We start from the raw sequence: 27,428 nt of genomic DNA, 5'->3' as shown, positions 1-27,428 counted from the left end.
TGGCACTGTTTTTCCAATGTTATGTGCTCACTTTGTGTTTCTGTGTCATAGTTTGGTACTTTTCACAATATTTCAAACCTTTTCATGATTATTATGTCTGTTACACTGATCTGTGATCAGTGGTCTTTGGTGCTACTATTGTAATTGTTTGGGGGCACAACAAACTGCGCCTATATAAGATGGCGAATTTAATTGATAAATGTAGTATGTGTTCTGACTGCCCCACCAGCAGGCCATTACCTTGTCTCTGTCTCTCTCCTCAGGCCTCCCTTTTCTCTGAGACATCACAATATTGAAATTAGGCCCATTGATAACCCTGCAATGGCCTCTGTGTGCTAAAGTGAAAGGAAGAGTCATACATCTCTCACTTTAAATCAAAAGCTAGAAATGATTAAACTTGGTGAGGAAGGCATATTGAAAGCTGAGACTGGGTGAAAGCTAGGCCTCTTGCACCAAACAGCCAAGTTGTGAATGCAAAGAAAAACTTCTTAAAGGAAATTAAAAGTTCTACTCCAGTGAACACATGAATGATAAGAAAGTGAAACAGCCTTTCTCTTTCTGATATGGAGAAAGTTTGAGTGGTGTGGATAGAAGATTAAACCAGTCACAACATTTCCTTAAGCCAAAGTCTAATCCAGAGCAAGGCTCTAACTCTGTTTAATTCTGGAAGGCTGAAAGAGGTAAGGAAGCTGCAGAAGAAAAGTTTGAAGCTAGCATAGGTTGGTTCGTGACGTTTAAGGAAAGAAGCTATCTCCAGACCATACAAGTACAAAGTGAAGCAGCAAGTACTGATGGAGAAGCTGCAGCAAGTTATCCAGAAGATGTAGCTAAGATAATTGATGAAGGTGGCTACCCTAAACAACAGAATTTCAATATAGAATAAACAAGTCTTCTATCGGAAGATGTCATCTAAGACTTTCCTAGCTACAGAGGAGAAGTCAATGCCTGGCTTCAGAGCTTCAAAGGACAGGCTGGTGGTGGTGACTAAGTTGAAGCCAATGTTCATTTACTGTTTTGAAAATCCTAGGGCCCTTAAAAATTATGCTAATTCTACTCTGCCTGTGCTCTATAAATGGAATAATGAAGCCTGGACGGCAGCACATTTGTTTGCACTATGGTTTGCTGAATATTTTAAGCCCACTGTTGAGACTTACTGCTGAGAAAAAAAGATTATCTTTGGACTGTTACTGCTCAGTGAGAATGCACCTGGTCACCCAAGGGGTCTGATGGAAATATGCAAGGAAATTAATGTTGTTTTCATGCCTGCTAACACAACATCCATTTTGTAGCCCATAGATCCAGGAGTATTTTAGACTTTCAAGTCTTATTATTAAGAAATACATTTTATAAGGCAATATCTGCCGTAAATAGTGATTGCTTTGATGGATCTGGATCAAGTAAGTTGAAAACCTTCTGGAAAGGATTCATCATTCTTCATGTTATTAAGAACATTTGTGATTCATAGGAGGAAGTAAAAAGATCAGCATTAACAGGAGGTTGGAAGAAGTCCATTCCAACCCTCATGGATGACTTTAAGGGGTTAAAGACTTCAGTGGAGGAAGTAACTGCAAGTGTGATGGTAATAGCGAAAGAACTAGACTTGGAAGTACAGCCTGAAGATGTGCCTGAATTGCTGCAATCTCATGATTAAACTTGAACAGATGAAGAGTTGCTTCTTATGGATGAGCAAAGAAAGTGGTTTCTTGCGATGGAATCTACTCCTTGTGAAGATGCTGTGAACATTGTTGAAATGACAACAAAGGACTTAGAATTTTCCATAAACTCAGTTGATAAAGCAGTGGTAGAGTTTGAGAGGATTGACTACAATTTTGAGAGACACTGTGCTGTGGGTAAAATGTTACGAAACAGCATCTCATGCTACAGAGAAACATTTTGTGAAAGGAAGAGTTAACTGATACAGCAAACTTCACTGCGGTATTATTTAAGAAACACTACAGCCACCCCAAACTGGACTTCTAAGCAGCACAGGTGCCTCTGCACTCTCTCGTTATTCTCCAGGGTTCTCCCACTGACACTCCAGTCAAATCTTAGCTATTTATCTGTTGCCTTGGTCTTTTTTTGTTGAGAGTGGACTAGCACCAGGCCTCTCTTGTCAGCCATCTTTCTGATGTCACTCCTAAACATAACTTTTAGAAAACCAAATACCGCATGTTCTCACTTACAAGTGGAAGCTAAATGATGAGAATACATGGCCACATCTGGGGAACAACACACACTGGGACTTTTCAGAGAGTGGAGGCTGGGAGGAGGGAGAGGATCAGAAAAAACAAATGGGTACTATGCTTAATACGTGGGTGATGAAATAATCTGTAAAACAAACCCCCATGACACAAGTTTACCTATGTAACAAATCTGCACATGTACCCCTGACCTTAAAAGTTAAAAAGAAATTTTTAAGAAAATTGACGTTGTGAAGGCAAACAAACAAACATAACTTTTATGTGCACTGGGAAACCAAAAAATTTATGTGACTTACATTATTGCGATATTCTCATTATTGCAGTGGTCTGGAACCAAACCTGCAATAACTGCGAAATATGCCTGTATCTAGTTCAATAGTATTAATCTTAAGCACTTCCATAAAGTTGTGCAGCCATCACCACCATCAATTTCCATAACTCTTTTCATCTTGTAAAACTCAACTGCTGTACCTATTAAACACTGACTCCCCATTTCCCACTCCTCTTAGTCCCTAGCAACCACCATTCTGTTTTCTGTCTCTATGATGTTGACTACTCTAAATACCTGACATAAGTGGAATCATACAGTATTTTGTTCTTTTGTTACTAGCTTATTTCACATAGCATAATGTCCTCAAGGTTCATCCATGTTGTAGCATGTGTCAGAATTTCCTTCCTCACATTTTGCTAATGGGCACTTGGCTTGCTTCCATGTTTTAGCTGTTATGAATAATGCTGCAATAGACATGGGGTTACAGATATCTCTTCAAGACCTGGCTTTCAATTCCGGATATATACCCAGAAGTAAGATGGTAAATTTTATCTTATAAAAATTTTTTTTAAACACATAAGGTGAAGTCAATAAAACCTCTGTTTTGATATGGCAAACCATTTTATTTTAAGGCAATGAGACAGAATTTTTTTAATGAATAAATATCACCATTACCACTCTCTCTTATAACCTCACCTAAGCCGCCTCACCTAGGCTTCCAATCTGTCAAATAACACACATAGAGATCCAAAAGTAGGGAGAAAGGAAAGAGGAGATAGGACGTTTACCTCTCAGTTCAATCTCCGTCACCCCACCCTTTTGTTTTTTGAAGTTTGATTAAGAATTCCGGACTCTCTGATTTGCCACATAAAGTAGGCATCGATTTAGGCTTCCCTCATATTTTTAAAGACTAAAAATAAGTCTTAACATGCTTTCTTTTGACCAAAATGACCTTAAAGCTTGTCCCAACTAACATTGTTACTTAGTTGTCATAGTAGTAACTGTAGTTTTCAACTGTGCTAGGACTATTACAAATGCAATCTAGGTTGGTCAGATAACTGTTATGAATATTATGTTTCTTTTTAGAGGAACAGTGAGACTAGAATGTCTCCATAGGCAAGTAAACAAGTTGATGATGAATCTGAAACATATATCCTATGAAAGGAACTGGGGATGTTTTATATTAAAAATAGACAGCCAAGACAGGAGCCATTACCTCTGTCTTCAGATATTTGAGGGACAATTATACGAAAGAGGAATTTATTTGGAACATGAGTGTAAATTACGGAAGGAAAGATTTCAATTTTACATTTTAAAAATACTTTTTGTAACTTACAGTTGCCCATCAGGGTCCCTTGTGGGGAGGTGTACTCCCCACAAAAAATTCTTAAGAAAGTAGCTTACTGCCTGACCAACATGGAGAAACCCCATCTCTACTAAAAATACAAAATTAGCCGGGCATGGTGGCGCATGCCCGTAATCCCAGCTACTTGGGAGGCTGAGGCAGGAGAATTGCTTGAACTCAGGAGGCGGAGGTTGCAATGAGCTGAGATCGTGCCATTGCACTCTAGCCTGCGCAACAAGAGCGAAACTCCATCTCAAAAAAAAAGAAAAGAAAAAGGAAAGTAGCTTACTTTGTATTTGGAGAATTATATGGGAAATGCCTTCTTGGTGGTCTCTGGGACATTTATTTGGAGCCCTGGGGCTTTAAGGATCCAATTTGAAAACCGCTGATCAAGACCAATATAGCCAGATTAAAAATCTAGTTATTCCAAATATTTATTTCCTATTTAGTCATTCAGTATAAAAAATGAAGAGCCATTGAAAGATTCTGAGCAGAATGACATCTTTTGGTTTGTATTTAGAAAGGTCACCACTTTGACAATATGGAAATTAAAATCAAAACTGTGATATTGGAAGCAAGGATACTAGTTTGGAGGCTGCTACAATGGCCTAAGCAAGAAGTGATTAGAAGCTAAACTAAGACAGTTGCAATGATAAGTAGAGAAAAGGGGTTATAGTTAACTGTACTGAGAAGTAGAATTAAAAGACCTAATAATCAGTTTGCTATGGTGGGAAGGGAGGAGTCTGAATTAATTCTCAACTTTATTATTTTGGGGATTGAGTAAATAAGGTTGACTTTAGTGGAGATAGAATATGTCGGGGGAGCTGTAGGTTTGAAGGGAAAGATCTTGAATTTAGTTTTAGAACTGGTAAATTAATTGGCAACTCACCTCAGATTAAGTTGTCTAATATCTAGCAAAGTTAGTTATGGAACTTAGGCGCAAAGTCTGGGCTAGAGAAGTAGTGTTGGGAGACATGGATGTAAGTGTGGCAGGCGAAGCCATGGAAGTCCAGGGACAGAGGGAATCAGAAAGACTGAGGAAGCAGTTTGATAAATATAAGAGGAAACTGAGTAAGTTCTTATGATTTTTTTTAATTTTTTTAAAGTTTATGTATTTCATATATATATTTTTTAATTTGAACAGGGTCTTGCTCTGTTGCCCAGGCTGGAGTGCAGTGGCACAATCATAGCTCACTGCAGCCTTGACCTCCCAGGCTCAAGTGATCCTCCCACCTCTGTCCCCAAAGTAGCTGGGACTACAGATAGGTGCCACCACACCTGGCTAATTTTTTGTATTTTTTATAGAGGCAGAGTTTCACTATGTTGCTTAGGCTGGTCTTGAACTCCTGGGCTCAAGCATCCCTTCCACCTTAGCCTCCCAAAGTTCTGAGGTTACAGGCCACCATGCCTAGCCAAGTCCTCATAATTTCTTACAGCTGAAAATGTACAATAACAATAGCAATGCAGGCTTAAATGCAAAGAAAAAAAGCCCACCAAAAACACCTGAGTTTTTAAAATTTACTTTCTTTGAGAAATTTGAAATAAAGCTGAAATGATTTTTAATAAAATTCTGATAATGATTTTACTAAACTTCTGAAATGTTTCTACAATCTAAACATTCCAGACCTTTGCCTAATCATCAGCTTAATTTTTATTTGGTCTGGGTATTTTTTAATTCTTATTTTATTTCACTTTGTTCTTTATGAAATTAATTATGTTGGCCTTGAATCTGACCAGTGCAAATTTATTATATGGCTTCATAAAAAAATCATACTTCAAAGAAAATACTTCCTTAAATGTAAGAACTTATACCTTCCTTATGTTCTTTGTTTACCTAAGGAAATGCAACCTCACCACAAGTACAAAGACCATCTTTCATGGACTACTTTGATAAGCAAGACTTCAAGAATAAGAGTCACGAAAACTGTAATCAGAACATGCATGAACCCTTCCCTATGTCCAAAAACGTTTTTCCTGATAACTGGAAAGTTCCTCAAGATGGAGACTTTGACTTTGTAAGTACATTTTAATTCTTCAATTTATGTTTTCTCCTTCTATATTTTATCATCAAATTGAGAAGCATAGTTCATATGTATATGAACTGTGTGTATGTATATACAATTATAGACCATATGTTAATATTCATTATACAGCCATATACATGGTTAGAGAAATTGTGAAACTGTAGCTTGCTTATAGAAATGTACTTGCAGAGAAATACTTTTTTATAGTTAAATAAATCATAGCTCAAATTTAGATAAATATTCAGGACTCCTTAAAACTAAAATGACAACTATTTTAAAAGATGTTTTCAATAATGCAAATATGAGATACTTCTGACATTCAGTAAACTCAGTTGCCAAAATTAATGAAGCAAAGGTATTTATGACATAGAGTTTGAGAATTTGCTTCAATTTTTAAAGTATATGAGTTGGTTTCTATTTGAGTAAGTGTTAATTCCACTTGGTTTCTCAGAAATAATAGTCCTATTCTGTACCTAGGAGCATATAAACTTCAGTATAAAACTGCCTTATCACCTATTTTGTTACATTTTCTCATTATTTCTTCTACCCTGGTTCTTCTTACTTCTTTTAAAGAATGCATAAAATACAGATGAACTATTTTAAAGTAACTGTTTCCAGAACTTGAGAGAGTAAATTCTCAAAATGAGTTATTTAATGGAGTGAAAATTTTATGGAGTAAATTTTTACTTAACCACATTTTAAATAATAATGTTACTTTTGCATATTGTTCTGGAAGATTTTTTTTCCCAAACAAAATAACTTTATAATCCTTTATAGTTTTATTTATTAATAAACATATGGATAAGTAAATACAATTTTAGATAAATATAAATATGTACATTTTTTAAATTTAAGAATTTTTAAGTAATAATAAACCATTTTGCTTAGACAACATGACTCTAAATGCTTTGCAACTATAAATATTTTAAGTACTTTTTCCCTCAATATTGTGATTGAGTTTTTAAATAATCAGATAATAAAGTTTCAAAATCTATCCCCAATAAATTTAGTACTAATTGCTAGCAAATATTAGCAGTATAATTCACAGGTTAGCTTGCAAACATCATTGCAATGTCTACTTAATATTTTTTCACTATTGTAGTAAGCAGTTAGAAAAATAAAATCAATACATCTTTAGTCCTAATAAGATTTCATTTTAACCTATCTACTTTTTAAAAATTATAAATTATTTAGAATGCTGACATTTAAGCTTCAAATTATTCATGAATATAATGAATAATGTAGAGTATTTAGCCTCAAAGAGTTGTCTTGTGTCAGTTGGAATAAATCTTTTTTTTTTTTTGGCATAAATTTAAGGGTACAATTGCTGTTTTTTAAATTTACATGGATATATTGCATCATGGTGAAGTCTGGACTTTTAGTGTAACCGTTACCCAAATAATGTGCATTGTACCCTTTAGGTAGTTTCTCATCTGACTCCCTTCTTCCCCTCTCACCCTTCCAAGTTTCCATAGTCTATTATTCCACACTCTGTGTCCGTGTACACATTATTTAGCTCCTACTTATACATGAGAACATGCAGTATTTGACTTTGCTGTTTCTGAGTTGTTTCACTTAAGATAATAGCCTCCAGTTCCATCCATGTTGCTTCAAAAGATAAGATTTTATTCTTTTTTATGGCTGAATAGTATGGAATACATCTTAATGGGCTCTGAGAAACACTTTGAAATGAGCTACAAAGTAATGAATAAATTATCATGGTTAAGAAATGGCAAATAAAATGATTTAACTTTGCTTCAGTTAATCTTTCTACCACCCCAAAATTTAATGGCTTAAAATAACAACTATTTTACTTTCATCAAAACCACAATTTTGTAGGTTAATAGTTTGTCTAGGTTTATCTAAGTGTTTCTTCTGCTGGGCTTACCTGGGGTTTCTTAAGTGACTGCAGTCATCTGCTGGCTTGAATGGGGCTGAACACTCTCTCTAAAATTACTTCCCAAATGTGTTGGCAATTGTGCTAACTATTGGCTAGGTCGTATGATCTCATCAGGCAAGCCTGGAGTTTGTATGTGGCAGTAGTAGCCTTCCAAGAAGGTGAAAACAAGGTTGTAAGGCCTCTTGACATCAGCGTAGGATCTGCACAGTGTCCACTGATAATAGCATCAAAAAGAATGAGATACTTAGGAATAATCCTAACCAAGTAGGTAAAAGACTTGTACACTGAAAACTGCAAAAATATGGGTGAAAGAAATTAGATATCAGTACATGAAAAGACATATTCATAGATTATAATCTTTAATATTGTTAGGATGTTAATATTGCCTAAAGCAATCTACAGAGTCATTGTCATCTCTGTCAAAATCCTAATGATGTTTTTTGCAAAACTGGAAAAAAACTCATCCTAAAATCCATATGGATTCTCAAGGAACCCTAATTAGTCAAAACAATCTTGAAAAAGAAAAACAAAATTGAAGATCTCATGTTTCCTGATTTCAGAACTTACTACCAAGCTACTGAAATCAAAACAGTGTGGTACTGTCAGAAAGACAGACATGTAGACCAATGGAATAGAGAGCTAAGAAGTAAACTTTTCACATCTATGGTCAAATGATTTTCGGCAAGGATGCCAAGACCATTCAGTGGGGGCAAAGAAGAGGCGTTTCAGCAAATCGTGCTGGGAAAACTGGATATCCACATGCAAAAGAATGAAGTTGGAGTCTTACTTTACACCATATACAAAAATTAATTCAAAATGGGCCAAAGATCTTACAGTAAGAAATAAAACTAAAAAATTAGTAGGAAATACATATGAGAAAAACTTCATGACATTGGATTTAGCAGTGATTTCTAGGCTATGACACTAAAAACAAGTAACAAAAAATAGATAAATTGGACTACATCAAAATGGAAAACTTGTGTGCATCACAAGACACTATCAACAGAGTGGAGGGCAACCAATGGAATGAGAGAAAACATTTGTAAATCGTATATCTGATAAGAGGTTAATATTCATAATGTATAATGAACTCCTACAACTCAACAGCAACAAAAAAAACCCCAAACAATCCATTTCAGAAATGGGCAAAGGGGCTGGGCATGGTGGCTCATGCCTGTAATCCCAGCACTTTGGGAGGCTGAGGTGGGTGGATCACCTGAGGTCAGGAGTTTGAGACCAGCCTGACCAACAAGGTGAAACCCCACCTGTACTAAAAATACAAAATTAGCTGGGGTGTGGTGGCACATGCCTGTAATTCCAGCTACTTGGGAGGCTGAGGCAGGAGAATCACTTGAACCCAGGAGACGGAGGTTGCAGTGAGCCGAGATCGTGCCATTGCACTCCAGCCTGGGTGACAGAGCGAGACTCTGTCTCAAAAAAAAAAAAAAAAAAGGGCAAAGGACTTAAATAGATATTCCTCCAAAGAAGATAAGCATGGCTAATAAACACATGAAAAGATTCGATAATTATCATTAATCATTAGAGAAATGCATATCAAAACTACAATAAGATACTACACACCCATTCAAATGACTATTATCAAAACACAAACACATAAAATAAGAAGTGTTGCTGAAGACGTAGAGAAATTGGAACCTTTCCTTGTGCACCTGCTGGTGGAAGTATGTTGTAGTCACTATGGGAAGCAGTATGGTGGTTCCTCAAAAAAACTAACATAGCATTATCATATAATCCAGCAATTCTACCTCTGGGTATGTACCAAAGAAGTGAAAGCAGGGTCTCAAAGAGGTAGTTGTACACCCTTTTTCATGGCAGCATTATTCACAATGACAAAAAGGTAGAAGCAACCCAAGTGTCCATTGATGGATGAATGGATTAAAAAAATGTTGTAATACATAAAATGGAATATTGTTCAGCCTTAGGAAAGAAATTGTGCAATATGCTACAACATGGGTAAGCACTGAAGACATTATGCTAAGTGAAATAAGCCAGGTCACAAAAGGACAAATGCTATATGATTCTACTTATATGAGTTACCTTTAATAGTCAAATTCATCGAGATGGAAAATAAAATGTTGGTTCTCACGGGTGGGAAATAGGGAGTTATTGTTTGTTGGGTACAGAGTTTCGGTTTTGCAAGATGAAAAACGTTCCAGAAGTGGATGGTAGTGATGCTTGTATGAGAGTGTGAATATAAATAATGCCACTTAACTGAACACTTGAAAATGGTTAATTTTGTGTTATGCATTTTTTTTGCATAAAAATGCATAAGAGGAGGGGAAAGAATTTGCACAGTGTCACTGTTGTCATAGTCTGTTGTCAAAATATGTCAGAAGTCTAGTCCTAATTCATAGGATATGGAAATAAATTTCACCTCATGATGGAAGGAACAGCAAAGTCACATGGCAAAGGGTGGCTATGAGATGGAAGGAATTATTACAGTATACTTTGCAGACAATCTAATAGAAAGGGTGTTAATTAAAATTCAACAGAAATTAGAATGTTGAATTTAGGAAATTAAGAGTTCATTAATGATTTTGATAATGACCATTGCAGTACTCTACTTTCAGATTTTTCACATACACACAATTTTTGACATGTAGCCTTCTACCGTCTGTCTTAGACTCATTTTAGTTTTGTGAATCTATTTTTCCAATGGCTAACTCCTGAAAGCAACTTTTGGAAACATTTTTAGCCCCTCATAGATTTTGTAGTCATTCTATCTGGAAATTCCAAAATTTGTTATAAAACATTAAGCTAATTTAACAAATATTTTACTTTGGATTGTGCTAGGCACTGTGGGTAAAAATAAATTATACTGATTTATTAAGAGGACAAGGTATGAGTTAATGAAGTGGTAAATTGTAATCCAGAACAATAACTCAGACATTGCCATGTGGTTTTGAATAAGAGGGAGATTTGATGAAGGCTGGAGTTGTATATGAAATTATAATGTGGAAGAGGACTTTGTCTAAGCATTGATAAATGGATAGCAGAAAGAGAGAAGGCAGGAACTACAAGGAATGATGTGTAATAAAAAGCTTAGCGGTAGGAAAGCATAATCTATGTTGGGTGGCAATGAAATAGAGACCTTCAAGTCTGTGGTAGTTAATCTGGAAAAATACGAGAGATAAAATGGAAAAGTAGATCCAGATCAGAGGGTGAAAGCTTGCAAGGTTACAGAGTCTGAATATTTATTTAATAGACAGTGGAAAGCCACTGAAGGTTTTAAGTTGGAGGATGACATGATGAAAAGTATCTTAAGAATATTAATATTGAAGATAGCATGAAGGATTGATAGGAAGAGACTCAGGGTAGGGGAAATCGGTTATGTGGCACAAGCTTAAAATAATATAGGAATAAAATTGAAAAGAAAAACAAGAATGAGGAGGAAAGTTTAACAGAAATAGCTGACATACTAGATTGAAGAGTACTATTTTGATTAGTTAAGGTGAGGAACCAAATGATAAATGGTGACAGTAACAAAAAAAATAATAAAGGAAGATGTTCTCACAGTTGGAAAGGGATATCAAGAGATCATATGACTGGATCCAATTTTTGCAGAGTTATTTATTTTTGACTTATATAGGGCAGATAGCCTTAAAAAGGGAATTGCAGGAGGGACGGAGTGACTAGAACACTTCTTCCTTTCTCAACATTTGTTACACCTGTCAACTGGAACTGCTCAACCCTCTCATCACTTTGAGGAAAGTGGGAAATGTTTGTAATCGCCACTGAGCGGAATGGAAATGGAAATAAATAAGAGATGAATAAAGGAAGCATTGCCAGAAGATGAACAAATAATTGCCAAGAGTGGTAGTGAGTATGGCAAAAGACAAGGAAAAGGGTGTAAGAGGGGCAAAGAAAGAGTGGTTAAAAGAAGAAGCATAGGTGGAGCACAGCGTAAGTGATTTGGTGGACTGCTTTGCTCACAAAATGGGGAAGTGGACTAAAAGCAAAGATACCAGCTGTTAATGAGGGAAATCTGGTCTTATTCATTCCCTCATATGTTAGTTACAGAATGTTTAAAAATATGACTCATTAAAGTATAAAGCATACTAAGGTTTATGTGTGTATCTTCCCTCTTCATGATGCATCTCGAGGCCGCCTTCTAGAAGAGAACTGTATTTTATATAATTCCTAAGTCTATTTGATAGAAGTTGCTTAAAATAAGCCAAAGTTGTTTTGACCATGTTTTCAGGACAGAGAAGGCTTCATCCTTCTGCCTTGAGGAAAATGGGTTCTAAGAAAAAAAAATGAAAGAGAACACTTTATTGTCTTTTGAGGTACTCAGAGCAGATTCCTAAAGTACAAAACTTATTCAGAAAGGCACCTGCTAGACAGATGTGCAGGGTAGGAAGCATTCCTTTTCTTAAAGCCTGTATGCAATAGAATTTGTGTACTTCCTTTTAAATCGTTAGCATTTGTCTTTGGGATTTTCTATGGATTTTCTCATGTTATGTTCCTGAATGTAAGGAGATGATAAAAGAATTTATGATGTCACCAAATTGGGGATTATCATAAAAAGATAGGAGATAAAATATATTTGGGCTAATTGAATTATTTTTAACCCTACCGGAAAAAAGTTATGTTTAGGATGTGCTTATGAAGATTTCTAAAACAAATGTAAAAGGCAAGTCTGTTTATTATAGCACTAGTCTAATGTTTCAGTTTTTGTTAGAATTATTTCCAAACAGCCTTAACATCCAGATTGTTTAGTGTTAAATAGAGAGCATGTAGATAATGTTTTGCAGAAATTACAGTATCGTATTTAAATAGATATATTTTGGGTAATGTAAAGATTTTGGAATAAGAACAAAAACTTCAAAAGCCATCTGTTAACCCACTACATTGGTTCCAAATTTTAAAAAAGAAAGAAATTGGATTGACAGTAATTACTAGTATAAGAGAAATTAGGTAAATCAACCATTTTTGGTTTTGACTCATACTGAATTGTAAGTTAACATTTCTTAATTACTCTGATTCTTAAATATTTATTCAGTTGGTGGTGTTCTTTTGAGCTAAGGGACACAAGAATCCTCCAGGGCCACACTGAAGAAAAAGTCCCAAAAATTGTGGCAGAGAAGGGAAAAAAACTAACTTTGCTCTCCAAGTATAAAGTTGCCTGGGGCTTTCCTAGTTTTTCCGCAGTCCTACCTTTGATGCCTGCATTAGCAAGTGAGTATGATTACAGGGAAACAAAACAAAAGTCACTGTTGCAAAATGCAGAAAACAGTAAAGGGTTGTCAGAGAAAGTACCAACCCTGCTGCTGGAGCTGCCCATGGACATTTTAGGACTCTTCACTTGTTCTGGAGAAATGTTTCTTTCTCAGGGTCTTTTCACCCTCCTCTATAGCCAGCAGCTGTGAAGGAGTGATAAAGAAACTGGAGTAGCCCCGAAAAAGAGGAGCAGGGCCACCCCTTTAGTAAGCCCTCAGCAACACAGACCCTGTAGACAGCTTAAGGTAAAAACTTAAGCCAGCAGCATCTACCAGTTTTTTGTTTGTTTGTTTGTTTGTTTTACCAGTATAGCAGCATGTTATCTGCTTTGTTTAAATGCAGGTAATGTTTCTGGTTTTAAAAGAGATATTGGCTATAGTTTTCCTTGTAGTGTACTCCTTAGTCAAAGAACTGCTTGTTCTCCACAGTCCTTAGTTCTGTGGACTGAGGAAACCACTTCAGTTGAGTGAAGTATTTAAGCATATTGTCATCGATTACCTTTGCATTAATTAAATGATTATTGTCAAGTATTTCCAGATGTTTGCAAGAGTATTAACAAAGTATGAAAAGACAACTATAGATATTTCAGATTTATTTCTTCTAGGGTAAAGAAGAAATAAACACACAAAATCCCAAATGTTCCAGTGGATAGCTTTGGATAAGAGTTTATGATTACAGGTGTACATGTGGCATGAACTCAAGTGTATGTGGCATATTGTGCTTTCACTACTCAGTCATTCCTTGTAGAGCCAACAGGAAATTAAAATTAATGAGAAGCCTGCACTTTGAAATAGTTGCAGAATTCTTGACTATTTCAGTCCTTTGTCAGCTCACGAAATCTGTGCTGGCAGTCATATCCAACAGATGGTGTGGCGTGTGCACAGTTGTGTCATGTGATTGTCTAGGTCCATGTAGAATTTTTATGAGGTTTTGACCATCCGTCTGCTGAGGCATTTAAGATAGTCATAACCTTTGTTTTGAAAGGAAAGTGACCTGCTTCGAAGATAAGTGTTTATGTACAAGTAGAAAATAATAATTTAGTCACTGGGCAGCTAAACTAGATTTAATTGATTCTGCGTTAAAAGCAACAAAGATGTTAGTGTCTCTGAACTGCTGCACTGGTTTTTAAAATTTTTTTCTTTAGTAGAATTTAATCCACTTGGCTATCTGAGGTAGAATGAGCGTTTCACTTTCTTGTTCCTAATGGTGCTGTTTAAGGCTTCCATAATTTCTGAAATTTTTATTTGGTGGTTGTGTCTAGGCAAAGTCTACTGAAACATTAAACTAATTCTGCTTATTTAGGTAATTAATACCTTAGGTTAAAACTCATTATATCATCATTTCCCTTACAAATTTAAGTGAGCAAGCCTGTACTTATTGGATTAATTAAGATAGAAAGCACAGGTGCAGTATGTGGTTTCTTGTCAACATGTTATAATTTATTAAGATGTTTAAAGCACATGGCAAAAGAAAAATTACTTACAAAAAGAGCTCCAAGAAGCACAAACTCTCCTCATAGTAGTTTGCTCTTTTTAAAATGTCATTTATTTAGAAGATTACATTGAAAAATTGACTACTCTACATTTTAAAACAAGATATTGTACTCCAAGCATATGTTGTGGCTAATGTTGATGTCTAAGGAAGTTATTTTGACTATGTGGGCTTTCTATTCATAACCCAATTTTGGATGTTTAGTCAGTAAGCACTGGGGACTATTGGGGTGATTACATCAAAAGAGATGTTAACCAATAGTGGAATTTAGGATCAAAGAGTGGACAATGTAATTTATGATCTTCTAATTTAAGACTGATAGCCCAACAGTGTTTACCTTTTGAAATAAATAAAGCATTCGATTTCAAAAAAGTTTTAAAAATTGATTGAGGAAACTAGTAATGCATATATCAGGTTGTGTTTTGATGATGGAATAGTTTTGTACTTGAACTGTCATGAAATTTCTTTAAATCTAAAATTATTTTTGTAATTTTATACTTAATTCAGGTTTTCTGAGTATGCATAGTAGTTCACTATCAGAAATCTTTCTATAACTAACTTCCATCATACTTCTCATGTCTATCTTCCACAGTCAGAAGTATGCACATCATTGTTTGGGGGCCTATCATATTTGTTGGCCTACTTGAATTAATGCTGACACCTTTTCCTCCTTCCTGCCATTAGGTTGGTAGCTTTTTCCGTAGTACCTCTCATTCATAAAAATAGAAAGCCCTCATTAGGTTGGTTTCTTCATGTTGGAAGACTTTTCAGTAAATAATATACTTTTTTTAAAAATCCAGAATCTAGTTGTCTTGATTCAAAACCAAAGTAGTCTTGTTTTGTAACTGTGTTCATCAGTTGTTGAAACACCTTTCCAGAACGATAGACAGACCTTAAGGAGATAAGTGAGTGATAGGGGCATTCAAACTAATGTTGTTTCTCATAGCAGATGAAAGTATTTTGGAAAAAAGATACCTTACTGATTTATTTTGAAGACACATTTTCATGGTTCTCAACAGACCTTTTTTTCTTCATGAATTCAGTAATGGTGCATGTTGAAATTTGATATGCAGTATAGTATTATTAATTACTAAGGCATCTCATAAAAGGCTCAGTAACCTGGGTTAGAGTATCAAGTTTCGTTCTCACAGATCTTCAGTTTAGTTTTTAACTCTCTATCTTAATTTGAGAATGCAAATGAAACTACCTAATAGCCAAGGCTACAAATATATAAATATATAAAAAGTTAATTATCGGCCATATTCTTGTACTAACTAGTCCAGTGGAACGACTAGTGAGTTCTGGATTATCTTTGCTAATGAAAGATCTAAAATTGTCATTTTAATGCCTATATTCTTTGATGAAAAGAAATATACTAATTCATTAGAACTTCAGTGATAGTACAGAATTCCTGAAATTGCCTTGCTTTTGGTTTTGACCATTTAATCATTTTTGTTTTGATTATGAACATTAAAATACTTTCCCCTTAGCATATCTATATAAGGCACAATTGAAATAAAGTGCAGATAATTTCCCCTTGCTTTGTGGAACAGTGAATTATAGCTCAAGTCTGCAAATAAATTCTATCTTCCATCTTTTATTATAAAATTAGAGGTATATTCTTCTAGAAAAAATATTCTTCAAATAACTGAAGAAGATTATTAAGTATCTGTAACCCTTGGGTGTCTAGTAGTCATCATTTAGTAGCAGCTCTTTCGATATGTGGAAATTCATCTTTTTTGTTGTCATTTTTAAAAGAATTTTCCAGAATTAGTCAACCTGTGGTGTCTTTCCATATTGTATATCAGTTACTCTCACCTGTAAGAATTTCCTCCTTGTCTATGGTCATTTATACTTTTTTTCCTCTTGACGCCATATTTAAACTATTAGGCTTCTATTAATTTGGGGAACTATGCCACATTTTGCTATGACTCATGATAGGAGGCTGTTTTAAGTTGGAAACTTCAGCATCTGAAATTGTTTTTCTAAGTAGCCAGTCTTTATATTGAAAATGGTGTGCAAAGTTTATCTACATATATAATTTTATGGCTCAGAGGGTGTCCTGTCCTTTTGTTTTGGCTAATAAACTAATAAGTATTGGGAAAAACAGCAGCTGACACATATTGAGATCTTAGTATGTAGTGAGTACTTTTTAAAGCACTTTCCTGACAATGCCGGAGATCCTTTACAGAAGGTACTATTATCCTTTAAACATGGCACATGTATACATATGTAACAAACCTGCACATTGTGCACACGTACCCTAAAACTTAAAGCATAATAATAATAAAATTTTAAAAAAGAAAACTTTCATAAAAGCTGCAAGAATAAAAAAAAACTGAAGAAACTAATGCATGGAGAGATTAAGTTCAGTGGTCAAAATCTCATAGCTTGTAGGTGGTAGAGCAAAAATTTGAACCCAGGAAATCTGACTTAAGAGTTTACTTTGTACTATTTAACAATGATACTATCACTAAGCCTTTAGTGAAGAGGTTAGCCTGAGCCAGAAGTAAAGCCATCAGTCAAGAGAAAGAGGAGATGCATAAATCATAGCACTGAATCCAAACTCTGGGTAGTAGCAAAACTGAAGCCCATTCGAATAAAGTAGGAATACAGACATGGAGCAGGCCGAGGTGCGGGGTGCAGACTGAGTTGGCTTAGCCAGCAACACAGAATGCTTTTTTGCACATTTCAGCTGGGTCAGAGAACAGGTCCTAAAGGCAACCATGTCTGCTGAACAGACTAGTATTGGATATGATGCAGTAGTAACCTAGGTGGTAAAGGCTTTAACTGCCAAGCTGAGGCTTCTAGGTTTAGCCATAATCCTATGAGTAATGGATAGCTAATAAAAAATTTTTAAGAGGGGAAAACTCTTATCAAACTTGTTTTTTGGTGTCAAAGTGAAGCATAGAGAGGAACTGGAGACCCTGGAGACCTAGGATAACTGGATTAAAGACTGTTGAAATTGTTAAAAGTGGATTAAGGCAAAGATAGTGGAATTAAAGAAGAGAGTCTACATTCAAGAAATCATCTAGATTAGATCATTTAGAATCATCTGGATCTGATCATCAGTTTTATATAGAGGATTAGGGTGAAGAAGAAGGTTTCTGATTTAGATAATTAGATTGATGGTTTTGCTATTGTTTGAGATAAAGAATAGAAAAAGGGAAGAACAGATTTTAGAGACTGGGTGTGTGTGGAGGATAAGCTAACAAGATATGTTGTGGATGTATAGAGTTTTCAGTGTCTGGAGGACATATAAGTCTATTAGACAGTTGAAAGTACAGAATGGAACCATGAATTTGGGAATATTTGGCATGGAAAAAAGTATATGAGATCAACCAGAGAGACCCTTGAAGAGAGATGATTACCAGAAATGGATTTCTAGGGTATCCCAAATGTAAGGTGAGTGGGGCAGGAATAGTGAGCAGAGGCTGGCTCTATCTACCCATGGATATATTGAACCAAGCTTAAATGTAGGCAGATTACAGCTGTCACCTGAGAATTTACCATGAGTAGGATTTCACTGTTTTTTTTTGTGTGGGGGGGTAGGGGGAGTGTGGGGCAGGTATCAGTCTGTGCTTGAACTTAAAGAATAGTTTTAGCTATCAAGTTTTTTGTTAGCAGTTTTTTGAGCATTCATCCTACCACAGGGTGTAAATAACTTTTAAACAGTTACAACTCATTGGCAATATATCTGAAATTACTTTTTTTAAAAAACATGCTTTGAAGCATGCTCTTTCTAATCTCCTTTTTCTGTCTCTTAACTATGCCTTTGGTCAAATGCTACAACTTTTTGGTCACTTTCAGTTAGTAAAAGTCTGGGTAGTTTAAGATTTTAATCTCAAATTTGATTTAAGTCTCACTTGATCCTTCCCCACCCTACCTCTTAGAGAAGACCACCTAAGTGGCCTAAGACTGTTGGCATGCTTTCTCCCCTCCTAGGTCTAATTCTTGGAGAGAGAGGGGAAGGAGGCAGCATGGAGGAAGGACAAGAGAGGCAGAGGTCATCATCTGAACGAACGTGGTTATCTGAAGATAGTGGGTCTCACTCTGGCATAATCTGGTTCTAACTGCTGCAAAATGTCTCTGACAATGTGATGTTCATGTGGTTGGAATATGTGGTTTTCTTGGCATGATAGCTTTATCTTGGCTTCCTTTATCACTGAGCTCTTCCTCAGAGATGGGTAGCTATATCTCCTTTCTGTTCCATAAGTTCAAACTCCTCCCCCTCTCTAGATGGGGCATTGATGTGTTTGACCAGCAGCCCTTGCTTCTTCCCCAGTCCTGGTTCTCTCACATGAGCCATGGGAGTCAGTGGTGTTCTTTTTCTAGGGTCTCAGAGAATTAGTGGGTAGATAGGGGAAATGTGAGAGGTACTCTCCACTTCTCCCCTGCCCCCACCCAGGTATACTATTTCTGTGGCCCTATTAGGTCTGCTGCTGCAGGCTGCTCTACCCAAACCTCCCATCTTCAGAAATCTCTAGATAAGAAGTAGACAAGTTTCTAGGCCAATGTATTTTCCCCAACTTCTAGGGATATATGCCAGGTCATCTATGAACACTTCAGCAGGCTAAATTCTACTCCACTGGCAGCACCAGGGCAAGTTTGCAGGTTCTTTATTCAGTATTCAGTCCAGCTGGAAAGTGAGATGCCGGTCTCCTCTTCTTGCAGGAAACCACAACGTGTCTTTGATGTAATATCTTGGTGCTGTGCAACTTGTCTTGAGTGAGGAAGCTCCTATGACAAAAACTGCACCCCAGTGCTCCTGATGTACCCTTGCCCTCTTATGTAGGCTGGGTGATGATTTGGGAGTGGTGGGGCTCATTCAACCTCTGAGTAAACTCAAGGTCGGCGATTTGGCCCCATTTGGTTGGTGGCTGTCTTCAAGATAGGTGGTGCTTGTACATTATTTTTGTCTTTGTTGTGAGCCTTAGTCTCACAATTCAGGGGACAGTTAAACACTTTCAGTCAGCATTCTTCTGTAAAAATAAACATTACTGACATGACTGACATTTTAGAGCATTTCATGTTTCTTTCTCTACAGAAATATTTTAGTTTATTTTTTCCTTCATTCATCATTTATTCAGTAAACATTTTTTTGTGACAGCCTTGTTGCATGCCAAGCGGTAGGCACTGCCAACTTAAGCAAATTGCTGCTCTGGAGGAGCATTTGGGTATAGACATATGAACACTTAATTATTTTACCCATAGATAAATTGACCAGACACCACTGATCTGGAAAATCAGGTTGTAGTGAAAATAACCAGACTTGGAAATAAAACCATGAAAGTGAAAATACGAAATTTTAATACAAGTTATTTTTTATTGAACAGCAATGTCTAACATTCAGAATTCATGCTATCTAAGCTTACAGAATTTCCAGTGGCCCTGGGTACATAGGACCATGTAATCACATGGACCAGACTAAGAATGCTTGTAGATCATTTACTTAAAGATTTAGTTTTAGGTTTTTTCAAGGAAGGAATTTAAGACAATAATGTCTATTTTTACTAACTTTTTGGTAAGAAATTTTTAGCTTCATACGAATATTTTATTGAGTGGATACTGCTCACATGTGGCACATATTGTTTATGTATTTAGTTCTTTGTGTCATCTAAAATTCTAAACTGAGACTTCTTCAAAAATTATACTTATCTTATATCTCCAAAGTAATATTTTATACTTTGTCTATTTGCCTTAAACAAGTTGAGTCTAAGGCTTAACTGTGAAACAGAATTCATGCTAAGGAACTTAGAACAATTCAGACCAATCAATTACTATAGTCTCTATTTATTGTTTTATTGTTCTGAAAGTTAAAAACAAATTACATCTAGATTACAAGCTAAAGGTTGTTTTAAAACATTATGCAATGTTCTCACTCATAGGTGGGAATTGAACAATGAGAACACATGGACACGGGAGGGGGAACATCACAATCCGGAGCCTGTTGTGTGGTGGGGGGAGGAGGGAGGGATAGCATTAGGAGATATACCTAATGTTAAATGACGAGTTAATGGGTGCAGCACACCAACATGACACATGTATACATATGTAACAAACCTGCACATGGTGCACATGTACCCTAAAACTTAAAGTGTAATAATAATTTAAAAATTTTAAAAAAAATTATGCAAGTGGGATTTTTTTCACTTCAGTTTCTGTTTCGTAACTAAAACATTAAAACAGTATCACTGGCAACAATTTAATACATAACCTCTAACTTAAATGAATATTTCTTTAAAGTTACCTTTATTTTGTAATTTAAGGAAAACCTGTTTTATATTAATATTTAAAACAAGCATCGAAAAATAAAACCAGCTCCTGAGGAGAGGCGAAATATTTTTAAAACACTTGAGCTTCTCTCTTCAGGTTCTGTGTTCTGTGTTCAGATTGATAATACATTTCCAGGAGAAAGTGGATGGTATTTATACGCCCATATATTTCCATGAGTCATTTTTAGGAAACTATTATTTTAATTCATGGTAAATTATAAAATGAATTAGTAACAATGTAAGAGAAGGCATTCAGGAAACATACCAGTTCATACTCCATTTCATATTGATGTACTTAATATATTTAGCTTCTTGTATTTAGGGTAGCATCAATTAGCTCTCCTTTAAGCGAAAATGTTCTAAAATACTTAGGTATGACTGTATTTAAAATATAGTCTTTTTTTGAATTTTATAATAAAAAGAAATTTAATATTTTTAATCCTTAATAGATGCAAATTATAGGTGTACAAAACATGTAGTAGCTACTCCTATGTTTAAGATCCAGTATCTTACATTGTTATATTTTTAAAGTTACGGGATATGTAAATACTGAATTATTAGATACTCCATTTGAAGTGATTCAGATTCAAAAAATATGAATAAGCATTTGTCTCAATAGATTTTATTCATTTATTTAATAAGAACCACTTTTGTTTTAATTAATTTTCCAGAACATGAGAAAATATTAATAAGGTATACACATTGAGGTTAGAATATGTTATTATTCATATTTTTGAGACCGATTTAGGATTACTTGGTTTAAGTATAAATTAATATTTAATGTTCTAATTTTATATTTTTTTCTAGAATAACACGCTAACAAAACTCCTTTTTAGTTTTTAATGTTCCTTTGTTCAACAAAAGTATTTTCAGTGCCTTCTATGTGCCTTTCACCTCCCTTTAGAAAGTAATGCAGTCAAGGGAGCCACTTGCAAAATATCTCTGTATTATCAATTGCTTCACCCACCTTACTCACAGGGTATCCTATTTTACCTATTTTATGTCACCGTTAGGCTTTAAGGTCTAACGCAGTCAAGCTGATTTTGCCATCCAATCAAATCAAATGCTTGCAAAATTGAAGCAAACAGCATTTTTCCTATTCCCAGCTGCACTAGCTACTTTATTAAACTTAAAACATACTTATTTATAAGAGAAATTTTTAAATTGATGTATTTACCTTCAGTCTGACATTTTCTTGTTTGTTCAAATGAGAATTCTAGTTGTAAAAAAACTGTATTTAAATATTTTATAGAAATTATTAATAGTGCAAAAGGATACTAGTTCATAATATCATTGAGAGCAGCTGTGAATAAATCATAATTAGGATTTATTTACAGTTTAAAAAAAAAAAACCCTCTGATGTTACAGGGGCTGAAAATGAAGGCAAATATATGGGTGAGGGTAGGGAGCAGGGGGCTGTTTGGCCTGGTAAAAATTTTGTAACTATTTGCAAAACTGATTAGGAAATTGGAAGGAGAAAAAGAACACACATAACTGTCTTCAGACATAGACAAAAACAGGACTTGCATATTTGTGGCATGCCTCTGGATTAGGCATTAAACTAAATATGACTGTTAAATAATACTTAATAGCAGCATAACAAAAGGGGCATCTATTGTCTCTAGTAATTCTTCTTTATAGAAATCCATTACGTATTAGAATAATGTATGTCAACATCAGTCTTTTATTTTGCCAGTTTCTGCTTTGATTTATAGTTGTGTGTAACCCGGACACCAATATTGATAGGATCATTTAAAAGCTTAGAGCTTTTCTTTTTTAAACCTTTCTTTTGAATTTATTCTAAGTTACCATTTAACAAAATACCTGATATTGAGTCCTACAAAATTTCAAAATAGAGAACTTGTTTTTATTTAAAAAGAAGTGATTTGAATAAATGTCAATAAGCATTAGATATTATATTTTAAATAAAATGTTAGTAAGTTTTAGAAAAGTATTAGATTTTCACATACATCTTTGTTATTGAGGTAACTTATGAGTAGAAAAATAGAATTTTTAGTAGAATATGGTAGGTGAATCCTTTAATATTGGTAAAATAAGGTTTATTTACAATCTTGTTAAAAAGCTGTTGGCCATAGTACTTCTCTTTCTGTATATGTCTTATTCCTCAGTGTATACTTTAATTTATGATTAGTTTAAAGTTGAAAAGTTTTAATCTGTGATGAACTCTAGGCTTAAGTTTATGGTATAGTTTATTTTTTACACTGTTCTTAAAAAGCTATTTGATTACTAGTTAGGATTCTTTCAAGTAAAAATTTAAATGTCAAAGTAATTCTCCTTAATAAAATAATTCCATTAGGATGTTTTCATTAAACTTACCAATCTCTTAATAATCTGCACAATAGTCATCTAAGTAAAACTTGTATTTTTGTTTGTAGTTTATGTAAAACAGCCTAAGTATTTTAATGCTATGAATCTAGATTTTTAAATGAGTACACTGTACATTTTACATAGACACATCTATTTATAATTATGAGCATAAATTATAGGTGTAATTTCTGAGATGCTTAAAGATATAATAAAATTTATGTTGTTATACCAGTCTTAAGAGTGCCTAGGAAAACTTTAAAGAACCACCCAAGAAACTGCCATTTAATTCTGTCTAAATATATTTTGTCCAAGTTAAGAAAAGGAAAGATATTTTGTTCGTATAATTATTTTGCCTTCTGCAAGCTCCCTTTCATCATATGCTGAATCTCTAGCAGGGTAGATCATTAAACTTTTCAGATGAAAAAAAAAGATGGTTGGGGAAAGACTAGTTAGTACCTGATTGGGCAAATGTGGGTTGAGTTTTGAAAACCTTTTTATTTTTTTAGATGAGTTTCCCTGAGTTTTTGTTTACTCAGTTTATAAGGTATGTAAGAATACATCATTAGTTCTTACCTTGACCTTTCCTAAATCTTTTGTGTCATTAAATAGAACAAGGCTATGCAGTTAAAATATTTATTTGAAAGCTTTTTAGAATCCTAATAATTTTGCTTACTTTAATTAATTTCTGTCAAATTGTGATAGTAATTGTTAGTCCTAAATTGTTAAGAACTTTATTTTAAATTTGTTTTCCCATAATTTTCCCCAAAATTTTTTTATTTTTTAAGCAATCTAAAACATAACCAGCCACAGCCACATAAAAATTTTTAATAAAAACTTTATTGAGATATAATTCACACACCATATAACTCACCCATTTAAAGTATGTAATCCAATGGTTGTTTAGTACATATACAGTTTTGTAGCTGGCACTATAATCCATTTCAGAATATTTTCATCATTATCCCAAAAAGAAACCCTGTACCCACTAGTAGTCACTTCCCATTTCCTCCCAACACCCTTTTCTTTTTCTAGTCCTAGGCAGCCACTGGTCTACTTCTTGTCTCTGTGGATTTGCCTGTCTTGACATTTTATGTAAGTAGAATCATACAATATGAGCCACAACTATTCCTTCTACCTTTCTAGTAGATAGGTGATTATTACAGCAGGGTGACTGTAATATTGCTGTAACTTAATAATTTGCCACCTATGATAATAGTTAACATAAAGTGTTTCCTGAAGCAGTATAGATAAAAACTTGAAGTCTGAAATAAAATATTTGTAATGGATTCATCAGGACCTTAAATACTAGAGTAGTGCAGTCTACTTCCTATATACTAGAAATCAGTTATATGTAATACATGCCTGGCACTGTTCTAGATATTCATGATATAGCAACAAATAAACCAGACAAAAATCTCTACCTTCACAAAGCATATACTGTAATGGAGAAAACAGTCAATAACCATAATAAATTAGTAAATTATACAGTTTGCTAAAAGACGATAAGTACTTTGGAGAGAAAAAAGAACCACGTAAGGTAATGAAGGCCGGTGTTGGGGTAAAGGGCTTGCAATGTTGAGTAGAATGGTTGGAGAAGGCTTCATTGAGAAAGTGACAATTGAATAAAGACTTGAAGGAGGTAAAGGACCAAGCAGGGAGTGAGCCATCCGGATATCTGAAGGAAGAACATTCCAAGTAGAGGGACCAGCAAAGACTCTGAAGTGGAAGCTTCCTTTGGTGTGTTGGGGGAACACTAAAGTGATACATTGATTTTGGGCAGCTGAATGAGTGAGGGCCAGAACATAAGAAGATGAAGTTGGAGAGCAGGATAGGGAAGTGGTAGGGTGCACCAGATGGTAGGCTTCTGAAGGTATTGTAAAGATTTGGGCATTTGTTCTAAAAGAAATATGTAGCCATAGAGAAATAACTTGATCTCTAACTGACTGACTTTAAAAAGTTTACTCTGACCACATTTCAGAATTGATTGAGTGGGGCAAGGGTAGAAGCAGTCATCCGGGCAAAGAGCACCAGAGACAGTAAGAACTGGTCAGGTTCCTGATAACTTTTTAATATATAGGCAACAAAATTGTATAACTGATTGAATATGAGAATGAAAGATCCGGGATAATTCCAAGGTTTTTTGTTTGAACAGCCAGGATGGTGTTGCCTATAACTGAACTGGGGAAGACTGTGGGTGGAACTTGTTGGCTGGGAATTTCTTCTGCATCCAAGTGGGCATACCAAATATATGGTTGTGTGTCCAAATTGGGAGTTCAAGGGAGAGTTCTAGGCTAGAATTTGTGGTAATCAGTATATAGATGGTATTTAAAACCATGAGACTGAATGGGATCTTCAAAGGACTCTCCAAAGAAATGAGTATATGTGGAGAAGAAAAGGGGTCTGTATTCATTTCCCATGGCTGCTGTAACAAAGAAATGAGTATATGTAGAGAAGGGAAGGGGTCTGTATTCATTTCCCATGGCTGCTGTAACAAATTACCACAAATTGAGTGGCTTAAAACAGTAGAAATGTATTGTTTTACAGTTCTGGAGCCAGGAATCCAAACTAAATCTTAACGGGGCTAAACCTGAGTTGCAGGAGGGCCACACCTCCTCTGGGGAAATTTGAACTAAGTGTTATGAGGCTAAATCATGCTATCAGCAGGGCTACAATCCCTCCAAATACTCTAGCAGAGAATCTCTTTTACTTTTCAGTATCTGGAGCTGCATTCGTTGAGTCTTTGGTTCTTTCTCCATTTTCTTTCTTTTTTTTTTTTCTAGAGATGGAGTCTTGCTCTGTCGCCTAGGCTGGAGTGCAGTGTGGTGCAATCTCAGCTCACTGCAACCTCTGCCTCCTGGGTTCAAGCAATTCTCTTGCCTCAGCCTCCCAAGTAGCTGGGATTATGGGCGTCTGCCACTTCACCTGGCTAATTTTATTATTAGTAGAGACATGGATTCCATTCCAAGATGGCCAAATAGGAACAGCTCCGGTCTGCAGCTCCCAGTGTGATTGACGCAGAAGACGGTGATTTCTGCATTTCCAATTGAGGTACCTGGTTCATCTCACTGGGACTGGTTGGGCAGTGGGTGCAGCCCACGGAGGGCAAGCCGAAGCAGGGCAGGGCATCACCTCACCCAGGAAGTGCAAGGGATCAGGGGATTTCCCTTTCCTAGCCAAGGGAAGCCATGACAGACTGTACCTGGAAAAATGGGATGCCTCCACCTAAATACTGTGATTTTCCAGTGGTCTTAGCAGAAGGCACACCAGGAGATTATATCCCATGCCTGGCTTGGCGGGTCTCATGCCCACGGAGCCTTGCTCACTGCTAGTGCAGCAGTCTGAGATCAACCTGCAAGGCAGCAACCTGGCAGGGGGAGGGGCATCCGCCATTGCTGAGGCTTGAGTAGGTAAACAAAGCAGCCGGGGAAGCTCAATCTGGGTGGAGCCCACTGCAGCTATGCAAGGCCTGCTGCCTCTGTAGACCCCACCTCTGGGGGCAGGGCATAGCTGAACAAAAGGCAGCAGAAACTTCTGCAGACTTAAACGTCCTTGTCTGACAGCTCTGAAGAGAGTAGTGGTTCTCCCAGCACGGTGTTCGAGCTCTGAGAACAGACAGACTGCCTCCTCAAGTGGGTCCCTGACCCCTGTGTAGCCTAACTGGGAGACACCTCCCAGTAGGGGCCAACTGACACCTCATACAGCCAGATGCTCCTCTGGGATGAAGCTTCTAGAGGAAGGATCAGGCAGCAATATTTGCTGTTCTGCAGCCTCCACTGGTGATACCCAGGCAAACAGAGTCTGGAGTGGTCCTCCAGCAAACTCCAACAGACCTGCAGCTGAGGGACCTGACTCTTAGAAGGAAAACTAACAAACAGAAAGGAATAGCATCAACATCAACAAAAAGTTCATCTACACCAAAACCCCATCGGTAGGTCACCAGCATCAAAGACACAAGGTAGATAAAAACCACAAAGATGAGGAGAAACCAGAGCAGAAAGCTGAAAATCCTAAAAACCAGAGCACCTCTTCTCCCCAAAAGGATGGCAGCTCCTCACCAGCAATGGAACAAAACTGGACAGAGAATGACTTTGATGAGCTGACAGAAGTAGGCTTCAGAAGGTTGGTAATAACAAACTTCTCTGAGCTAAAGGAGGATGTTCAAACCCATTGCAAGGAAACTAAAAACGTTGAAAAAAGATTAGACTAATGGCTAACTAGAATAAACAGTGTAGAGAAGACCTTAAATGACCTGATGGAACTGAAAACCATGGCAGGAGAACTACGTGACACATGCACAAGCTTCAATAGCCTATTCGATCAAGTGGAAGAAAGGGTATCAGTGATTGAAGATC

General features: G+C 35.9%; 1 protein-coding gene across 14 annotated transcripts in view; it reads left to right on the top strand.

Moving 5' to 3' along the window:
* Nucleotides 1-27,428, top strand: part of STK3 (serine/threonine kinase 3) — a 459,940-nt gene that overhangs the window by 282,858 nt on the left and 149,654 nt on the right. For 13 of the 14 annotated variants that reach the window (XR_010159291.1, XR_010159292.1, XM_063816448.1 and 10 more), the window contains one exon: nucleotides 5,657-5,832. Coding sequence is in view for 12 of the 14 variants with exons in the window: in XM_063816448.1 (XP_063672518.1) it covers nucleotides 5,657-5,832 (176 nt within the window). In the remaining 2 variants the exon portion in view is untranslated. Of the gene's footprint in view, nucleotides 1-5,656; nucleotides 5,833-18,418; nucleotides 18,614-27,428 lie in introns of those variants that run through there. The other variant, XM_063816454.1, reaches the window with a different exon arrangement.

This window comes from Pan troglodytes, chromosome 7 (genome assembly GCF_028858775.2).
Source record: "Pan troglodytes isolate AG18354 chromosome 7, NHGRI_mPanTro3-v2.0_pri, whole genome shotgun sequence".
Classification (NCBI taxonomy): domain Eukaryota; kingdom Metazoa; phylum Chordata; class Mammalia; order Primates; family Hominidae; genus Pan; species Pan troglodytes.
This window is presented reverse-complemented; position numbering and strand designations above follow the sequence as displayed.